The sequence below is a fragment of the Schistocerca nitens genome, chromosome 4 (genome assembly GCF_023898315.1).
Source record: "Schistocerca nitens isolate TAMUIC-IGC-003100 chromosome 4, iqSchNite1.1, whole genome shotgun sequence".
Lineage (NCBI taxonomy): Eukaryota > Metazoa > Arthropoda > Insecta > Orthoptera > Acrididae > Schistocerca > Schistocerca nitens.
This window is the reverse complement of record NC_064617.1, coordinates 610894853-610914411: the sequence shown is the minus strand read 5'-3', so window position 1 is coordinate 610914411 and position 19559 is coordinate 610894853. Positions and strand designations below refer to the sequence as shown.

Here is a 19559-nt window from a genome sequence, read left to right as displayed (position 1 = left end):
ATCCGTGGTTTGCAGCACAAAAGAGGTAGAGTAGAAAACACACAATCCAAAATGTGAGCACGGGCTATTATTCCACCAAAAGAGGCAAACACAAGAGTAGACCATATCCCTACTCAGAGGAAGACGTGCAATTGGTCAAAAAACATATAGAAGGTATTCCAAAATACAAAAGTCACTATAGTAGAAAAGATAATGGTGAAAAATTCTATGTGTTGATGGAATATTCCATACAAAGTTGCAGTTGGCAAGAAGGTAGCTAGGAAGAGCAGGTATTCAGACAGTTTTACTTTGCATACATGCAATAGATACAAACAACTGTCAGAGTAGAGTGGAGAGGAGCTTCGTGTAGCTGTAGATGTAGGGAACCTGCAGCAGTCCTACATCTACATCTGCATCTACATTTATACTCTGCAAGCCACCCAACGGTGTGTGGCGGAGGGCACTTTACGTGCCACTGTCATTACCTCCCTTTCCTGTTCCAATCGCGTATCGTTCGCAGGAAGAACGACTGCCGGAAAACCTCCGCGCGTGCTCGAATCTCTCTAATTTTATATTCGTGATATCTTTGGGAGGTATAAGTAGGAGGAAGCAATATATTCGTTGTCTCATCCAGAAACACACCCTCTCGAAACCTGGCAAGCAAGCTACACCGCAATGCAGAGCGCCTCTCTTGCAGACTCTGCCACTCGAGTTTGCTAAACATCTCCGTAACACTATCACGCTTACCAAATAACCCTGTGACAAAACGCAGCGCTCTTCTTTGGATCTTCTCTATCTGCTCTGTCATCCCGACCTGGTATGGATCCCACACTGATGAGCAATACTCAAGTACAGGTTGAACGAGTGTTTTGTAAGCCACCTCCTTTTTTGATGGACTACATTTTCTAAGGACTCTCCCAATAAATCTCAACCTGGCACCTGCCTTACCAACAATTAATTTTATATGATCATTCCACTTCAAATCGTTCCGCACGCATACTCCCAGATATTTTACAGAAGCAACTGCTACCAGTGTTTGTTCTGCTATCATATAATAAAGGATCCTTCTTTCTATGTATTCGCATACATTACATTTGTCTATGTTAAGGGACAGTTGTCACTCCCTGCACCAAGTGCCTATCCACTGCAGATCTTCCTGCATTTCGCTGTAATTTTCTAATGCTGCAACTTCTCTGTATACTACAGCATCATCCACAAAAAGCCGCATGGAACTTCCGATACTTTCTACTAGGTCATTTATATATACGAGGGCTATCCGCAGAGTACATTACATTTTGGAATTAAAAATAAATAAAGTATTGGAAATTTTTTTAATTATATACAGATGAAAGCCACACTTAAATATTACTTTTCTACATAGTTGCTATTTAAAATAAGGCACTTATCGTAGCGATGGATGAGCTTGGAAATTCCTTCCTCGTAAAATTCGGCCGCCTGCGCCTTCAACCACGTGGTTACCTCTTCTTGAAGCTGTGCGTCATCATCAAAACGCTGCATAGCCAACCACTTCTTCATTGCTGGGAATAAGTGGAAGTCGCTCGGTGCCAGGTCGGGACTGTATGGCGGATGAGGAAACAACTCCCACTTAAAAGATTCGAGAACTTCACGAGTGGCATTTGCCATGTGGGCCCGTGCGTTGTCGTGAATCAGCAAGATCTTTGAGTCCAACGTTCCCCTGCGTTTGTTTTGTTTTGCTCTTCTGAGGTTGTGCAGAGTTTGTCAATACCTTTGAGAGTTTATTGTAGTGCCTCTTTCCAGGAAATCCACAAAAATCACACCTTTTCTGTCCCAAAAGAAGAGGTAACCACATGGTTGAAGGCGCAGGCGGCCAAATTTTACGACGAAGGAATTTCCAAGCTCGTCCATCGCTACGATAAGTGCCTTAATTTAAATGGCAACTATGTAGAAAAGTAGTATTTAAGTGTGGCTTTTATCTGCATATAATAAAAAAAATTTCCAATACTTTATTTATTTTTAATTCCATAACGTAATGTACTTTGTGGATAGCCCTCGTATTGTGAAAAGCAATGGTCCCATAATACTCCCCTGTGGCCCTCCAAAGGTTACTTCAACGTCTGTAGACGTCTCTCCTCAGCAATTAGGAGGCCTAGGTTAGTTGCAATGTCTAGCAGAAAGAACGTTCTGCTGCTGGGTATTTCCCAAGGTAGAGGTGTGGGCCAGCAGTTGCAGGAAGTGTTGGGGAGTGAGTACCAGGTCACCAGCATTGTGAAGCCTAGTGCAGGGTTTGCTCAGGTGACAGACAGCATAGGGGAGTTATGTAGGAATTTTACGGAGGAGGATCAGGTAGTGATAGTGGGTGGAGCAGGGAACAGTCTCGATAGGGATGGGGAATATGATGTCAGTGGTGACTTGGTTAAGATAGCTACTCAAACTGGTGGTACTAACGTGCATTTCATACAACTGTTACAGCGTCATGATCGGCCTCACCTTAATGCGGCTGTTAGGTGTGTTAACGTGGGGCTGGGGAGGGCACTGATGGCGGAGGACATGGATGACATCTCAGTGGTGCCAGTTGGGTCTATCAGTAGATGGGGTTTCACTAGGCATGGCCTGCACCTCAATAGGTATGGGAAGGGGAGGCTGGCTAAGCTTATAGGTGACAGTGTAGTGGGTGGTGGTGGTAGTGGTGTCACTCATGGAAAAATTCCTGTAGTAGTTGGCATTAGAGTTGCACCTTTTTTAGATTGAAGTCAGGTGATTGGTATACCTGCTTAAAGGAAGTCCTCTAACTAAGGTCTCACCTTCAGAGGATGTAATGTTTCAAAGTAGAGAAGGAATTAGCCTATTTCATCAAAATATAAGAGGTATTAGAGATAAAGTTAGTGAACTGCTAACAGTTGTTAACTCTGAAATTATTGGTATATCAGAGCACCACTAAAATAATTTAATAATTCAGAGGCTTCCTTTACCGGGCTACAGATTAGCTGGCTGTTACTCAAGGAGTTCCTTGCGGGGTGGGGGAGTGGCTCTGTACATAAAAAACAGTATTTCATTTGAGTCCATAGACGTATCACAACACTGCACTGAACAGATATTTGAAAGTTGTGCAGAATTACCGGTAGTTGAATTTAGTGAAACTAAACTTTTAATTGTTGTTGTTTGTAGGTCCCCTAACTCTGACTTCAGAGCATTTTTGCTTAAGCTAGAGAGGGTTCTAGATTCACTTTGTAGGAAGTACCAGAAAGTAGTTACATATGGTGACTTCAATATTAATTTTGTATATGATTGTGCAAGAAAAAGGATGTTGGTAGATCTCCTAAATTCATATGATCTGATGCAAATTGTGTTTTTTCCAACTAGGGTGCAGGGGAACAGTAGCACAGTCATAGACAATATTTTTATTCATTCTTCATTACTAGATGGGCATTCTGTTAGTAAAAGGGTGAATAGCCTTTCAGACCATGATGCACAAATTATAACACTAAAAGGCTTTTGTACTCAAACCAATGCCATATTTAATTACAAACTATGTAGGAAAGTTAATCCAACAGAAACAGAGAGTTTTTTAAAACTCGTCAAGGAACAAAAGTGGCAAGATGTTTATAGTGCCGATAATATAGATGATAAATACAATGCTTTCCATAACACATTTCTCATGCTCTTTGAGAGTTGCTTTCCATTATAACAGTCTAAATGGGGTACTAGCAGTAATGGACAGCCCAGGTGGCTGACTAGTTGGATAAGGATATCATGTAGAACAAAGTGGGAATTATATAAAAATGTTAGAAGTAGTCACAAACAAGCTACAGTAGCCCATTACAAACAGTATTGTAAGGTGCTTAAAAATGTTATTAGCAAGGCAAAGAGTATGTGGTATGCAAATAGAATAGCTAATTCACAGGATAAAATTAAAGTCATATGGTCAGTTGTGAAGGAAGTGTCTGGTCAGCAGCACAAGGTCAATGATATAAAGTCAGTTCACAGTAATAATATTTCTGTTACTGATAAATCAGATATATGTACAGTATTTAACAATCATTTTCTGAGCATTGCTGGTGAATTTAAAAAAAAATAGTTTCTACAGAGAATCATATAACTTTCGTGGCATTTGCCTTTCCGAGATTGATGTCTGAAGAACTCTGTGATACAGACAAGGTGAAGAGTGAGTCAATAACTAAATCACTGAAGACTAAGGACTCTCATGGTTATGATGGAGTGCCTAGCAGAATATTAAAGAACTGTGCTGCACATGTTAGCCCTGTATTTAGCCATATTTGTAATTTTTCCTTTAGAAATGGCCAGTTTCCTGAGCAATTAAAGTACTCAGTAGTAAAGCCGCTTTATAAAAAGGGAGAAAGGGATAATATAGATAATTTTAGACCTATTTCTATGCCATCAGTGTTTGCAAAAGTTATCGAAAAGGCTGTGTATGTAAGGTTAATTGATCATTTTATATCACACAATTTGCTATCAAATGTATAGTTCGGCTTTAGAAGTCATTTAACAACTGAAAATGCTATATTCTCTTTTCTCTGTGAGGTACTGGATGGGGTAAACAAAACGTTTCGAATGCTTGGAGTATTTTTTTATTTAACTAACTCATTTGACTGTGTTGATCACAAAATACAGTATTTCTCCAGAAGTTGGACCATTACCAAATAAGGGGAGTAGCTCACAATTGGTTCACCTCTTACTTTAGCAACATGCAGCAAAAGGTCATTATTTACAATGTTGACAACGGCTGTGATGTGGGATCTGAGTGGGGTACTGTCAAGTGGGGGTGCCCCAGGGATCAGTGTTGGGGCCACTCCTGTTCATTATTTATATAAATGATATGTCCTCTAGTATTATGGGTAACTCTAAAATATTTCTGTTTGCTGATGACGCTAGCTTCGTAGTAAAGGATGTTGTGTGCAACATTGACTCGGTTTCAAATACTGCAGTACACGACCTCAGTTCATGGCTTGTAGAAAATAAACTAACGTTAAATCACAGTAAGACTCAGTTTTTACAGTTTCTAACACACAATTCAACAAAACCTGACGTTTTAATCTCACGGAATGATTAGTGAAACTGAACAGTTCAAATTTCTAGGTGTTCAGATAGATAGTAAGCTGTCGTGGAAAGCCCACATTCAGGATCTTGTTCAAAGACTTAATACTGCCATTTTTACTATTCAAACGGTATCAAAAGTGAGTGATACTTTGACATGTAAATTAGTCTACTTTGCTTATTTTAATAAGTGGTGTGAGTTCACCAACCTCTTGTTGACCTCTGTACATGAGTCTGGGTATTTTGACATTGGCCTCTCAATATGTATATTCCTTATTGTCGTTTCTTGTTACCAATATTAGTTTATTCCCAAGAATAAGCAGCTTTCACTCGGTTAATACTCACCAGAAATCAAACTTTCATTTGGATCGAACTTCCTTAACTCTTGTGCAAAAAAGTGTGCAGTATACTGCTGCATCCATTTTCAATAAGCTGCCACTCGAATTCTAAAATCTTAGCAGTAATCCATGTGCTTTCAAATCAAAACTGAAGAGTTTCCTCATGTGTCACTCCTTCTATTCTGTCAAGGAGTTCCTTGAAAAATTAAGCTGATTCTTATTGTATTGCTGATAGCGTTTACTTAAACTTATGAACTGACTTTTTTCAGGTTCATGAACATTTATTTTTATCTGTTATTACTGTTGGAAGCAAAAAACGACCTCGACAAATTAAGAGAAATTAATATACAGAAGGAGTAACATCTCAGAATAGCCCAGGCATGCCAAGATAATGTAAATGTGCAGACAGAGAAGGAAGTTATTGATAAAGACTTTCATGTTATAACTTTCGATCTACAACAGGCATTTTCCACACCTAAACTCTCTACAGGTCCAATGTTCTATAAGAGGAAACTGTGGACATATAACTTCAGCATTCATCCCTGTAATTCGTCACCAGGTCATTTCTTTATTTGGTATGAAATGGTAGCATCAAGGGGTTCAGAGGAAATAGGCAGCTGCTTATCGAAGTATTTTGAAGATCACAATATACGAGGGACTAAGTTAATTGAAATTTCAGACAAATTCTCTGGGCAAAATGAAAACTGTAATGTTGTATATGTTTGGATGCTGCTTATAGCAAAAGGAAGACTTTCCACCATTGAGCACCACTTCCCACTTCCTGGACATTCCATGTTGCCAAGCAATCGAGATTTTGCTGTTGTGGAGCAGTATATTCACTGACCTATGCAGTTTGTATATGTCTCTCAAGACTGGGTGAACATGTTGAAGGAGTGAGGCTAAAAGCGACCATTTTGTGTTCATGTTGTGATCATAAGATTTTGTATGCATGAGTGACATGATATCTACATTTAGTCATAAGGATATCTCAGTATAAGGGCAAGAGGTGTTATGCGAGATGCTGTATGGCTCCTCCTCGATGCAGATGAAACGTGAATCTGTTCGTATCAAATACATTTCATGGGGAAGATTGGCAGAAAGTCAGTTTACACAAAGGAGATCACCCTACCACCTTAAAAGGAACCAGTCTTCAAAAGAAGTATTCTGGGTCAGTTCCAACTGACTCAAAGAAGAAACAAGACCTTATATCTGCACTGAACTGAGTACCACCTATTTATAACAAATTCTGCAAAGCAATAACAAACTATGAAGACATCTACAAATGAGGATGAGTATGTAGATTCATCTGCAGACACAGTGTGAGAATTTTCAGCTGCCCATTATTAACTCAAAGTTTGTGTGCTTAAGATGTTGTACAGTGACTACCAGTTACACAAATAATAAAATTTTAATAACTTATAAATGAAATATTTTTTTAAACTTTTCCAATTGAATATCTCCATTCATATCTAATGTGGGTTACCATTATATTTCCGCATACCCTTCATTTTACCGAAGAGAACACCATCATCATTTAACCATACAGTAAAGCAGCATATCTTTAGGAATAATTATGGCTGTAGTTTCCCCTTCCTTCACAGTACCAGTGCAGCAAGGCTGTTTTGGTTGATGTCTCAAGGCAAGATCTGTCAATCATACAGAGTGTTGCCCCTGCAACTACTGAAAATGCTGCTGCCCCTCTTCAGGAATCATACATTTGTCTAGCCTCTCAACAGATATCCCTCCATTGTGGTTGCACCTACAGTACGGCTTTCTGTATCACTGAGGCATGGAAGCCTCCCCACCAGCGGCAAGGTCCATGGGTCATGGACATTGTTTGTATATCAGCAAATAATAAAATATCTGCCCACAGAACTGTTCTGAGAACCAAACAGAGTGGTAATAGATCTTTACTCAGATAAAAGAAACTGTTGCATAATAAGTCAAAACCAATGTCTCTGTGCCAGACACATGAGCAACTGGTTGTTCCACCATACCACAGACATTACTCAATACACTGAGCTAAGGCTTGCTAGCTGTGGATGTGTGAATCAACACCAGAGGCTCCACTGTTGGCCTCCAAAGCTAGCCTGCAATACCAGCTGTGTGTCCCAACTCAAAACTAGCACTGCCAACACCAGTGACATCTACGCTTGTGTATATGTAGGCCAACATGAGCCTCATGGTTGCAGTCTGCACCATGCTGTCAACTGTTAATTATCATGAACCCCTCAAGATTTGAAGGCTATTATGCTAATGACTTTGTCACCTGCAAGCACTGAGACTGAATTATTCAGTCAAGTAATTTTAGGAATCATCTTTTCCACAAATATTTTAAATTATTAGCGTAAACAATTTGAGAGCTAGGTCCATTTTTTGCTAATGTGTTGCCTCAAAAACTTCAAGGTAACTTATTTACATACCCTTCCTCTCCTCTGTGAATGTGAGTTTTGCATAATTATAGATCTATATTTTTTCTTCTCTGAATCTCAATAAATTTTTTCCAGAGATATAGCTGCCTGGGGACAGGTGGGGGTCAACATGCACCATCCTACCTCTCAAGGAACGGAAAAAAAATATAGTGTAGTCAGATGTTTTTCTTTCCAAAAAAAATGATGCAAAAGTCGGTATTATGCAGATTCCCCCCCTCCCACTCTACAAAGTATTGTATGGGTGCTCTTGATAGCCTTAGCAAATTAGTGAGGTGGAGGAAAGTGTTTCTCAGTGCTTCATATAAAATTCAGTTAAATAAATTAATAGAGATTATTAAACAAAATAATTCTTATGAATCTGCTGACTAACTCACCTTCTTCATCAGTGCTGAAATATCATCAACTTTCTGTGCAGGCAATATGCAAGCAGAATGATATGTACTATTTAATGCTGGTGTGAATGAGACACCTGTACAAATGAGGAGAGACATCAAACTTCAAAGCAATGCACTTGGATTAATTCACAGGATGAAAATAAACACCACTGGTTAACATATATATCTAGTATATATATATTTAGGATAGAACACTGAGTGTTTTCATGTAATATCCTACATTACTTTGTCAGTGCTCTAATGACTCTAATAGAAACTCATGGCTAGAGCTGTGCCATTCTTTACAGGCATACACACTTGAAACACTTCATTATTTTTTCCTTTGCCTTTATGTTATGCAGTAGTAATTTCCTGTTCATTTCACATATATTACACTTTTAGCCCATTATTTAATATGAATAAAAAGTTCTTGGTTTACTTACTGCACTAGATTCGAATAAAATTCTGAAGTTTCAACGACTGCATCCATCAGTGTCATAAGGGGCTAAGTTTGGCTGTTGTAAAATGTCAAGGCTCCCACTGTTCTGCCCAAAGGATGGCATAACTGTGTCATCACAGAAATGACATGTACTGACATGGCACCCTGTGTCCATAGACCATTTCTGCGCACTCTATCCAAAGTTACTTGCAACACCATAACTCGAATCAGGCAGTAAACAATGAGAAGTCTTCCTCTGTGCTATTCTTCAATCCATTGCTAAGCATGTAGCTGATGTCTCTATTAAAGTTATTTTCACACGATCTAATTCCAACTGCTCCCTTGATCACAAAGCTGCAATAGTTCAATCTTTCATGGGCAAGAACTTCCATTTATTCAGACAAAGTTTTGTGTTTATTTATGTAGCTGTGCTTAGCCACCACAGACTGTTTGAAATTCCTGCATGCAAGGTGACGCTGATGCACAGCAACAGTCCATATAGACTGACCCACATAACTTTTGCCTCACTCACAACGAATACTACACATCCCTGTACTATCTCTAACAGGTCACAATATTTCTTTAATTAACCAGCATGTCTGGAAGACTGGTTTGACTCCTTACCTGCTTAGGACTCCATCTGTCACACTAGGAAATGGAAGATGCACCATATATTGGTCCTCCTGATATGGTTGAATGGCATAATCTCTCACTTTCCTCGACAGTATTGACCTAGTACCATGGACAGAATACACATTCTTTTTTAACACAGTCATCAGATGGTTAATCATGGAGCTGAGTAGGTCCTTGACCAAAATAGTCCTGGCTCTGTGTTTAAGGGTATTCAGCAGAGCTCTTTTCTCTGCTGCACGATGAGAGTCATGCCCTTTGAGATGTAGGTCCGTATGTTTTCTATAGACAGAATGGTAGATTCATCCATCTGATTTCCATTCAAACCAACACATCTAAGAAAGGCAATTTCTCATCCTTCTCCACCTCTCCTGTGAATCTTATATTTGGATGAACGCCATTCAAGTGGCTGATGAACTGCTGCACACCTCACAGCCATGTGGTCAGATTAAAAATGTATAATCAACATATCTGAAGAAGCAGGATGGACACAAGGGAGCACTTTGAATTTAATATAGCAAGTAAGCCAAAAACTTTTCATCCAAGGACTCTGTCGTGAAAAGTTTTATAGCAAAATTAGTTAATATGGTTGAAATTACTTTAAGTGTAAAGTTATTGCTGTTGTAGTAGACGAATGGATGCAAGCCATCCATGGAAAATGAGGTTTTCCCCCTATAATGTGGCACATAAATGGATCACATTCTGTGAAAACTTTAGCACCTGGCAGTATCAACGTATTAGCTGGCTACAAAAATAGGTCTTACAAGAGGCACAGTAAATTACAATAACTCACATCTTCAGATGCTGAAAACTGGTATATATATTGTCCTTCGGAACTTCCTGATAGATGAAAACTGTATACTGGAAGAGAGCCTGAACCTGAGCTCTTGCCTTTTATAGATATTCTTGTCATCAACTAATACACACTATATAGAGGTATAATTCATAAGTTTCATAAGCATCAAATAATGATAATACATGTGTCAAATTGTGTCAATAAAGATCATTACCAAGGTCATCAAAGACAAGTACACAAGTATAATAATAACAGTAATCAGCATTTTATATAAAGCAGTTTCAAATTTTTCATAGATTTAGGATGTACAAAATAACTCACTGGAATGATTTACTGTATTTCACTGTCTACCTGTCTTATGCAGCAAACCCACCCTAACCTCAGCTGTCTCTGCTGCAGCTCCATTTAATTTGTGTATTTGAAATGACATCTTTTGTTGAAAAGTGTTAATCTAATACTCAGTTAACTATGAAATTTTATAAATCATATACACACATCCTCCAAAACTAATAAATAAATAAAATAAGCCAGTCATTTTCAATTACATTAAACAATAAAGAGGTACTAAACCACCATTTTCATTACACATCTGATATTAATGATACAAAGTCCCAGACAACCTTGTGTCACATCATGAAGTGCAGTCTACATATCAGGGGCTCAGAAATCATGTCTTTCCCTAATGTTCTGGCCACTCTGCAAAACAGGTTGATACTATCACCACATAGTAAATCTGTTGTGTGCGGAGTCTACATGGCAGTAGGTAAAAAAATAAATAAATAAATAAATAAAAATAACAAATAATTTTTGTCCATATTTATGCTCCTATAGGAGCTAGAAGGTTATGAAACCACAGTGCTGATACTTGTGAAGTGTACTGTTTGCCAGATTTGACTGAAATTGATACACGAGTTTTCCAGGAAATTCTGGAAATACATACATACAGTCTGCCTTTTTTTCTGCAGCTTAACTCATGTATGAGCTCAAAACAAACTGCACACATCTCTTTCTCCCCATCTCTGTCCACCTCCTCCTTCCCATTCCCTCTGTCCATCAGCTCCTTGCCCTCTCTGTGTCCTCCTCTTCCTCCACCCACTGTTCCTTAGTCCACATCAGCCTACCACTTTTATCTGTTCATATCCCCCTCTCTATTCTCTCTGTCTCTCTGGCAACTTTGCCTTGCTCTCTGTGTCCATCTCTTCCCCCTTTCTCCAACCATATCCTCCTCCTCTCCCTCTGTCCACATTCCTCCCCCCCTCCCAATCTCTGTCAGTCTTATCCTCCTCCCCCTCTTCCTTTTGCACATGGCCACTACCTCTCTACACCTTCTCCCTGACTCCTGTATTCCCCCTTCTTCCCCTCCTCTGTCTGACCTTTTCCTCTTCCCCTCTCTCTGTCCATTCCCTCCTGTTCCATCTCTGTGGCCGTCTTCTTCTCTCCCTCTCTCTGTCCATTCCTCATCCCATTCTACCTCAACCTTCAGCTCTCTCTCCCAGTCCATCTCCTCCTGACACCATGTTTCTTTCCATTGCCTCCCACCCCTCTTCAAATCCACCTCATACTCCCCACTTCTCCCCATTCATCTCCTCCAATCCCCTCTCCCTATCCATCTTTTCCTGCCCTTCTCTCCAAACCCATCTCCTCCTCCACCCTCTCTCTATCCTTCTCCCTCCCTCCTGGCGATCACCTCCTGTCCTCTTTCTGTCCATCTTCCCCATCTCTCTTCCCATATCCTCTTCCCACCTCTCTTCCTGTCCATCTGCTCCTCCCCCACTTCCTGCCCAACTCTTCCTCCCACTCTCCCTCTAGTCCATCTCCTCTTCCCCCTCCTAGCCTATCCATCCCATACCGTGCTCTCTCTCTGTCAATCCCCTCCTCTGTCCATATCATTCCCCCCATCCATGCCCAACTGCACATGTAGGACTGCAAAAAAGGTTGCTAAAACTGGCTGCTACCACTCCCACTACACTCCTGTCATCAGAACTACCTACACCAAAGAGGTTTGGAAACCTATTTTTGACCATGACATGTAGATGGTCCTGCAAAGCAGGTTGATAAGGCACTCTGACATTCCTCCAATACATGTATCATGCAGGGCAGCCTGCAAGTTGGGACTGGAAATCATTTCTTATCCCTGATATGTATGCTGCCCTGCAAAGCAAGTTGATAAGGCATGCCAATATTACTCCAACATGTATAATGTGCAGAGTAGCCTACAAGTTGAGAGTGGAAATGGTTTATTATCCTTGATGTGTAGGGTGCCCTGCAAAGAAGGTCAATAAGGGAGCCCAATAATAGTCTCACATGACACACCTATAGTATGGGCCAGTCTATAAAGGAGATGTGAGAAATAAGTTTCCGCTCATGCCCCTGCCCTATTGGAGCTAGGGTGTTATAAACTCCCCATTGCTGACACTCATGAAGTTAGCTGTGTGTGTATGCTAAATTTAATTGAAATCAATCCAGGGGTTTATGAGGAGATGCCAGACTTATATACAGACATACTCTGCTTTTTCCCACAGCTTTGATCACTTATTTGTTCGACACATACTGTATATTGCACATAGCTATTCCTCACTACTGTCTGTGTCCACCTCATCCCCCCATCTCTGTTTATATCCTCTTCTCTACTCTCTCTACTTCATATCCTCCTCCTCTTTCTGTTTTTTCACCCCCTGTTCCCTCTCTTTGACCACATCTTCCTGCATCCCCTTCTCTATGTTCAAACCCTCCTCCTTGTCTCTCTCTTCATCCTCTCCTCCCCCTCTTCCTTTTTGACCTATCCACTACCACATTACATCTTCCATCTACCTACTGTACCTCATCCTCCTCCCTCTCTCCATCCATCTCTTCCTGCCCTCTACCTGACCATCTCCTCCACCCCCTCTTCTGTACATCTCCTCACCCTCTCTCTATCTGTCCCTTCCTCACCCTCCCTCTGTCAACACATTCACCACCCTCTCCTTACCCATCTCCTCCTTCGCCCTCTCTCAGTCCATCCCCATGCCCCCCCCCTCTCCTTATCCAGTTGTCATACTCCCTTTCTCTGTCCATCCATATATGTCTGCTTGTGTCTGTATATGTGCAGATGGATATGTGTGTGTGTGTGTGTGTGCGAGTGTATACCTGTCCTTTTTCTCCCTAAGGTAAGCCTTCCACTCCCGGGATTGGAATGACTCCTTACCATCTCCCTTAAAACCCACATCCTTTTGTCTTTCCCTCTCCTTCCCACTTTCCTCATGAAGAAACCGTGGGTTGCGAAAGCTTGATATTTGTGTGTGTGTTTTTTATTGTGTCTATCTACCAGCACCTTCCCGTTTGGTAACTCACAGCATCCTTTTTTTTTTAATATATTTTTTCCATGTGTGTGTGTATATATATATATATATATATATATATATATATATATATATATATATATATATATATATATATATATATATATATATATATATATACAAAGATGATGTGACTTACCGAACGAAAGTGCTGGCAGGTCGATAGACACACAAACAAATACAAACATACACACGAAATTCTAGCTTTTGCAACCAATTGTTGCTTCATCAGGAAAGAGGGAAGGAGAGGGAAAGACGAAAGGATTTGGGTTTTAAGGGAGAGGGTAAGGAGTCATTCCAATCCCGGGAGCGGAAAGACTTACCTTAGGGGGAAAAAAAAAAGGGACGGGTATACACTCCAACACACACATATATCCATCCACACATATACAGACACAAGCAGACATATACAGAGGCAAAGAGTTTGGGCAGAGATGTCAGTTGAGGCGGAAGTGAAGAGGCAAAGATGTTGTTGAATGACAGGTGAGGTATGAGTGGCGGCAACTTGAAATTAGCGGAGATTGAGGCCTGGTGGATAACGGGAAGAGAGGATATATTGAAGTGCAAGTTCCCATCTCCGGAGTTCGGATAGGTTGGTGTTAGTGGGAAGTATCCAGATAACCCGGACGGTGTAACACTGTGCCAAGATGTGCTGGCCATGCACCAAGGCATGTTTAGCCACAGGGTGATCCTCATTACCAACAAACACTGTCTGCCTGTGTCCATTCATGCGAATGGACAGTTTGTTGCTGGTCATTCCCACATAGAATGCGTCACAGTGTAGGCAGGTCAGTTGGTAGATCACGTGGGTGCTTTCACACGTGGCTCTGCCTTTGATCGTGTACACCTTCCGGGTTACAGGACTGGTGTAGGTGGTGGTGGGAGGGTGCATGGGACAGGTTTTAAACTGGGGGCGGTTACAAGGATAGGAGCCAGAGGGTAGGGGAGGTGGTTTGGGGATTTCATAGGGATGAACTAAGAGGTTACGAAGGTTAGGTGGACGGCGGAAAGACACTCTTGGTGGAGTGGGGAGGATTTCATGAAGGATGGATCTCATTTCAGGGCAGGATCTGAGGAAGTCGTATCCCTGCTGGAGAGCCACATTCAGAGTCTGGTCCAGTCCCGGAAAGTATCCTGTTACAAGTGGGGCACTTTTGTGGTTCTTCTGTGGGAGGTTCTGGGTTTGAGAGGATGAGGAAGTGGCTCTGGTTATTTGCTTCTGCACCAGGTCGGGAGGGTAGTTGCGGGATGCGAAAGCTGTTTTCAGGTTGTTGGTGTAATGCTTCAGGGATTCCGGACTGGAGCAGATTCGTTTGCCACGAAGACCTAGGCTGTAGGGAAGGGACCGTTTGATGTGGAATGGCTGGCAGCTGTCATAATGCAGGTACTGTTGCTTGTTGGTGGGTTTGATGTGGACGGACGTGTGAAGCTGGCCATTGGACAGGTGGAGGTCAACATCAAGGAAAGGTTGGAGAGGAAATTCTGGAGTTCTTCTTCACTGTGAGTCCAGATCATGAAGATGTCATCAATAAATCCGCACCAAACTTTGGGTTGGCAGGCCTGGGTAACCAAGAAGGCTTCCTCTAAGCGACCCATGAATAGGTTGGCATACGAAGGGGCCATCCTGGTACCCATGGCCGTTCCCTTTAATTGTTGGTATGTCTGGTCTTCAAAAGTGAAGAAGTTGTGGGTCAGGATGAAGCTGGCTAAGGTAATGAGGAAAGAGGTTTTAGGTAGGGTGGCAGGTGATCGGCATGAAAGGAAGTGCTCCATCGCAGCGAGGCCCTGGACGTGCAGAATATTTGTGTATAAGGAAGTGGCATCAATGGTTACAAGGATGGTTTCTGGGGGTAACGGATTGGGTAAGGATTCCAGGCGTTCGAGAAAGTGGTTAGTGTCTTTGGTGAAGGATGGGAGACTGCATGTAATGGGTTGAAGGTGTTGATCTACATAGGCAGAGATACGTTCTGTGGGGGCTTGGTAACCAGCTACAATGGGGCGGCCGGGATGATTGGGTTTGTGAATTTTAGGAAGAAGGTAGAAGGTAGGGGTGCAGGGTGTCGGTGGGGTCAGGAGGTTGATGGAGTCAGATGAAAGGTTTTGTAGGGGGCCTAAGGTTCTGAGGATTCCTTGAAGCTCCGCCTGGACATCAGGAATGGGATTACCTTGGCAAACTTTGTATGTGGTGTTGTCTGAAAGCTGACGCAGTCCCTCAGCCACATACTCCCGACGATCAAGTACCACGGTCGTGGAACCCTTGTCCGCCGGAAGAATGACGATGGACCGGTCAGCCTTCAGATCTCGGATAGCCTGGGCTTCAGCAGTGGTGATGTTGGGAGTAGGATTAAGGTTTTTTAAGAAGGATTGAGAGGCAAGGCTGGAAGTAAGAAATTCCTGGAAGGTTTGGAGAGGGTCATTTTGAGGAAGAGGAGATGGGTCCCGCTGTGACGGAGGACGGAACTGTTCCAGGCAGGGTTCAATCTGGATAGTGTCTTGGGGAGTTGGATCATTAGGGGTAGGATTAGGATCATTTTTCTTCGTGGCAAAGTGATACTTCCAGCAGAGAGTACGAGTGTAGGACAGTAAATCTATGACGAGGGCTGTTTGGTTGAATCTGGGAGTGGGGCTGAAGGTGAGGCCTTTGGATAGGACAGAGGTTTCGGATTGGGAGAGAGGTTTGCAGGAAAGGTTAACTACTGAATTAGGGTGTTGCAGTACCAGATTGTGTTGATGGGAATTTTGAAGTTTTGGCGGGAGTGGAGCTGGAATTGGGAGATTGAGTAGATGGGAGAGACTGGGTTTGTGTGCAATGAGAGGAGGTTGAGGTTTGCTGGAAAGGTTGTGAAGGGCCTTGGAGGCAAAAAGGACAGGTATACACTCGCACACACACACATATCCATCCGCACATACACAGACACAGACACAGACACGAGCAGACAATATTATAAAATGTCTGCTCGTGTCTGTGTATGTGCGGATGGATATGTGTGTGTGTGTGTGCAAGTGTATACCTGTCTTTTTTCCCCCAAGGTAAGTCTTTCCACTCCCGGGATAGGAATGACTCCTTACCCTCTCCCTTAAAACCCACATCCTTTCATCTTTCCCTCTCCTTCCTTCTTTCCTTATGAAGCAACCGTTGGGTGCAAAAGCTAGAATTTTGTGTGTATGTTTGTGTTTGTTTGTGTGTCTGTCGACCTGCCAGCACTTTTTTATATCTCAATCCTTCTTAAAAAACCTTGATCCTACTCACAACATCACAACTGCTGAAGCCCAGGCTATCCGTGATTTTAAGGCTGACCGATCCATCGTCATTCTTCTGGCGGACAAGTGTTCCACGTACTTGATCTTCGGGAGTATGTGGCTGAGGGACTGCGTCAGCTTTCAGACAACACCACGTACAGAGTTTGCCAAGGTAACCCCATTCCTGATCTCCAGGCGGAGCTTCAAGGAATCCTCAGAACCTTAGGCCCCCTGCAAAACCTTTCATCTGACTCCATCAACCTCCTGACCCCACCGACACCCTGCACCCCTACCTTCTACCTTCTTCCTAAAATCCACAAACCCAATCATCCCGGCCGCCCCATTGTAGCTGGTTACCAAGCCCCCACAGAACGTATCTCTGCCTACGTAGATCAACACCTTCAACCCATTACATGCAGTCTCCCATCCTTCATCAAAGACACTAACCACTTTCTCGAACGCCTGGAATCCTTACCTAATCCGTTACCCCCAGAAACCATCCTTGTAACCATTGATGCCACTTCCTTATACACAAATATTCTGCACATCCAGGGCCTCGCTGCGATGGAGCACTTCCTTTCACGCCGATCACCTGCCACCCTACCTAAAACCTCTTTCCTCATCACCTTAGCCAGCTTCATCCTGACCCACAACTTCGTCACTTTTGATGCCAGACATACCAACAATTAAAGGGAACAGCCATGGGTACCAGGATGGTCCCCTCGTACGCCAACCTATTCATGGGTCGCTTAGAGGAAGGCTTCTTGGTTACCCAGGCCTGCCAAACCAAAGTTTGGTACAGATTTATTGATGACATCTTCATGATCTAGACTCACAGTGAAGAAGAACTCCAGAATTTCCTCTCCAACCTCAACTCCTTTGGTTCTATCAGATTCACCTGGTCCTACTCCAAATCCCATGCCACTTTCCTTGACGTTGACCTCCACCTGTCCAATGGCCAGCTTCACATGTCCGTCCACATCAAACCCACCAACAAGCAACAGTACCTGCATTATGACAGCTGCCAGCCATTCCACATCAAACGGTCCCTTCCCTACAGCCTAGGTCTTCGTGGCAAACGAATCTGCTCCAGTCCGGAATCCCTGAAGCATTACACCAACAACCTGACAACAACTTTCGCATCTCGCAACTACCCTCCCGACCTGGTACAGAAGCAAATAACCAGAGCCACTTCCTCATCCCCTCGAACCCAGAATCCCCCACAGAAGAACCACAAAAGTGCCCCACTTGTGACAGGATACTTTCCGGGACTGGACCAGACTCTGAATTTGGCTCTCCAGCAGGGATACGACTTCCTCAAATCCTGCCCTGAAATGAGATCCATCCTTCATGAAATCCTCCCCACTCCACCAAGAGTGTCTTTCCGCCGTCCACCTAACCTTCGTAACCTGTTAGTTCATCCCTAAAAAATCCCCAAACCACCTTCCCTACTCTCTGGCTCCTATCCTTGTAACTGCCCCCAGTGTAAAACCTGTCCCATGCACCCTCCCATCACCACCTACTCCAGTCCTGTAACCCGGAAGGTGTACACAATCAAAGGCAGAGCCACATGTGAAAGCACCCCCGTGATTTACCAACTGACCTGCCTACACTGTGATGCATTCTATGTGGGAATGACCAGCAACAAACTGTCCATTCGCATGAATGGACACAGGCAGACAGTGTTTCTTGGTAATGAGGATCACCCTGTGGCTAAACATGCCTTGGTGCACGGCCAGCACAACTCGGCACTGTGTTACACCGCCCGGGTTATCTGGATACTTCCCACTAACACCAACCTATCTGAACTCCGGAGATGGGAACTTGCTCTTCAATATATCCTCTCTTCCCGTTACCCACCAGGCCTCAATCTCCGCTAATTTCAAGTTGCCGCCACTCATACCTCACCTGTCATTCAACATCATCTTTGCCTCTTCACTTCCGCCTCGACTGACATCTCTGCCCAAACTCTTTGTCCTTAAATATGTCTGCTTGTGTCTGTATATGTGTGGATGGATATGTGTGTGTGTGCGCGAGTGTATACCTGTCCTTTTTTCCCCCTAAGGTAAGTCTTTCCGCTCCCGGGATTGGAATGACTCCTTACCCTCTTCCTTAAAACCCACATCCTTTCGTCTTTCCCTCTGCTTCCCCTCTTTCCTGAAGAGGCAACAGTTTGTTGCGAAAGCTTGAATTTTGTGTGTGTGTTTGTGTTTGTTTGTGTGTCTATCGACCTGCCAGCGCTTTCGTTCAGTAAGTCACATCATCTTTGTTTATAGTTATAATAGAGGGAAACATTCCACGTAGGAAAAATACATCTAAAAACAAAGATGATGTGACTTACCAAACGAAAGCGCTGGCACGTCGATAGACACACAAACATACACACAAAATTCAAGCTTTCGCAACAAACTGTTGCCTCATCAGGAAAGAGGGAAGGAGAGGGAAAGACGAAAGGATGTGGGTTTTAAGGGAGAGGGTAAGGAGTCATTCCAATCCCAGGAGCTGAAAGACTTACCTTAGGGGGAAAAAAGGACGGGTATACACTCGCACACACACACATATCCATCCACACATATACAGACACAAGCAGATATATTTCCTGATGAGGCAACAGTTTGTTACGAAAGCTTGAATTTTGTGTGTATGTTTGTGTTTGTTTTTGTGTCTGTCGACCTGCCAGCACTTTCATTTGGTAAGTCACATCATCTTTGTTTTTTTATATATATATATATATATATATATATATATATAGACACACACACACTCCTGGAAATGGAAAAAAGAACACATTGACACCGGTGTGTCAGACCCACCATACTTGCTCCGGACACTGCGAGAGGGCTGTACAAGCAATGATCACACGCACGGCACAGCGGACACACCAGGAACCGCGGTGTTGGCCGTCGAATGGCGCTAGCTGCGCAGCATTTGTGCACCGCCGCCGTCAGTGTCAGCCAGT

The 19559-nt window shown here is 42.8% G+C and overlaps 1 protein-coding gene across 1 annotated transcript in view; it reads right to left on the bottom strand.

The window, feature by feature from the left end:
• Positions 1 to 19559, bottom strand: part of LOC126253155 (tropomyosin-like) — a 293413-nt gene that overhangs the window by 224181 nt on the left and 49673 nt on the right. The window contains exon 2 of the mRNA XM_049954313.1: positions 8158 to 8252. Within this exon, the coding sequence (XP_049810270.1) occupies positions 8158 to 8166 (9 nt within the window). The 5' untranslated portion in view covers positions 8167 to 8252. The remainder of the gene's footprint in view (positions 1 to 8157; positions 8253 to 19559) is intronic.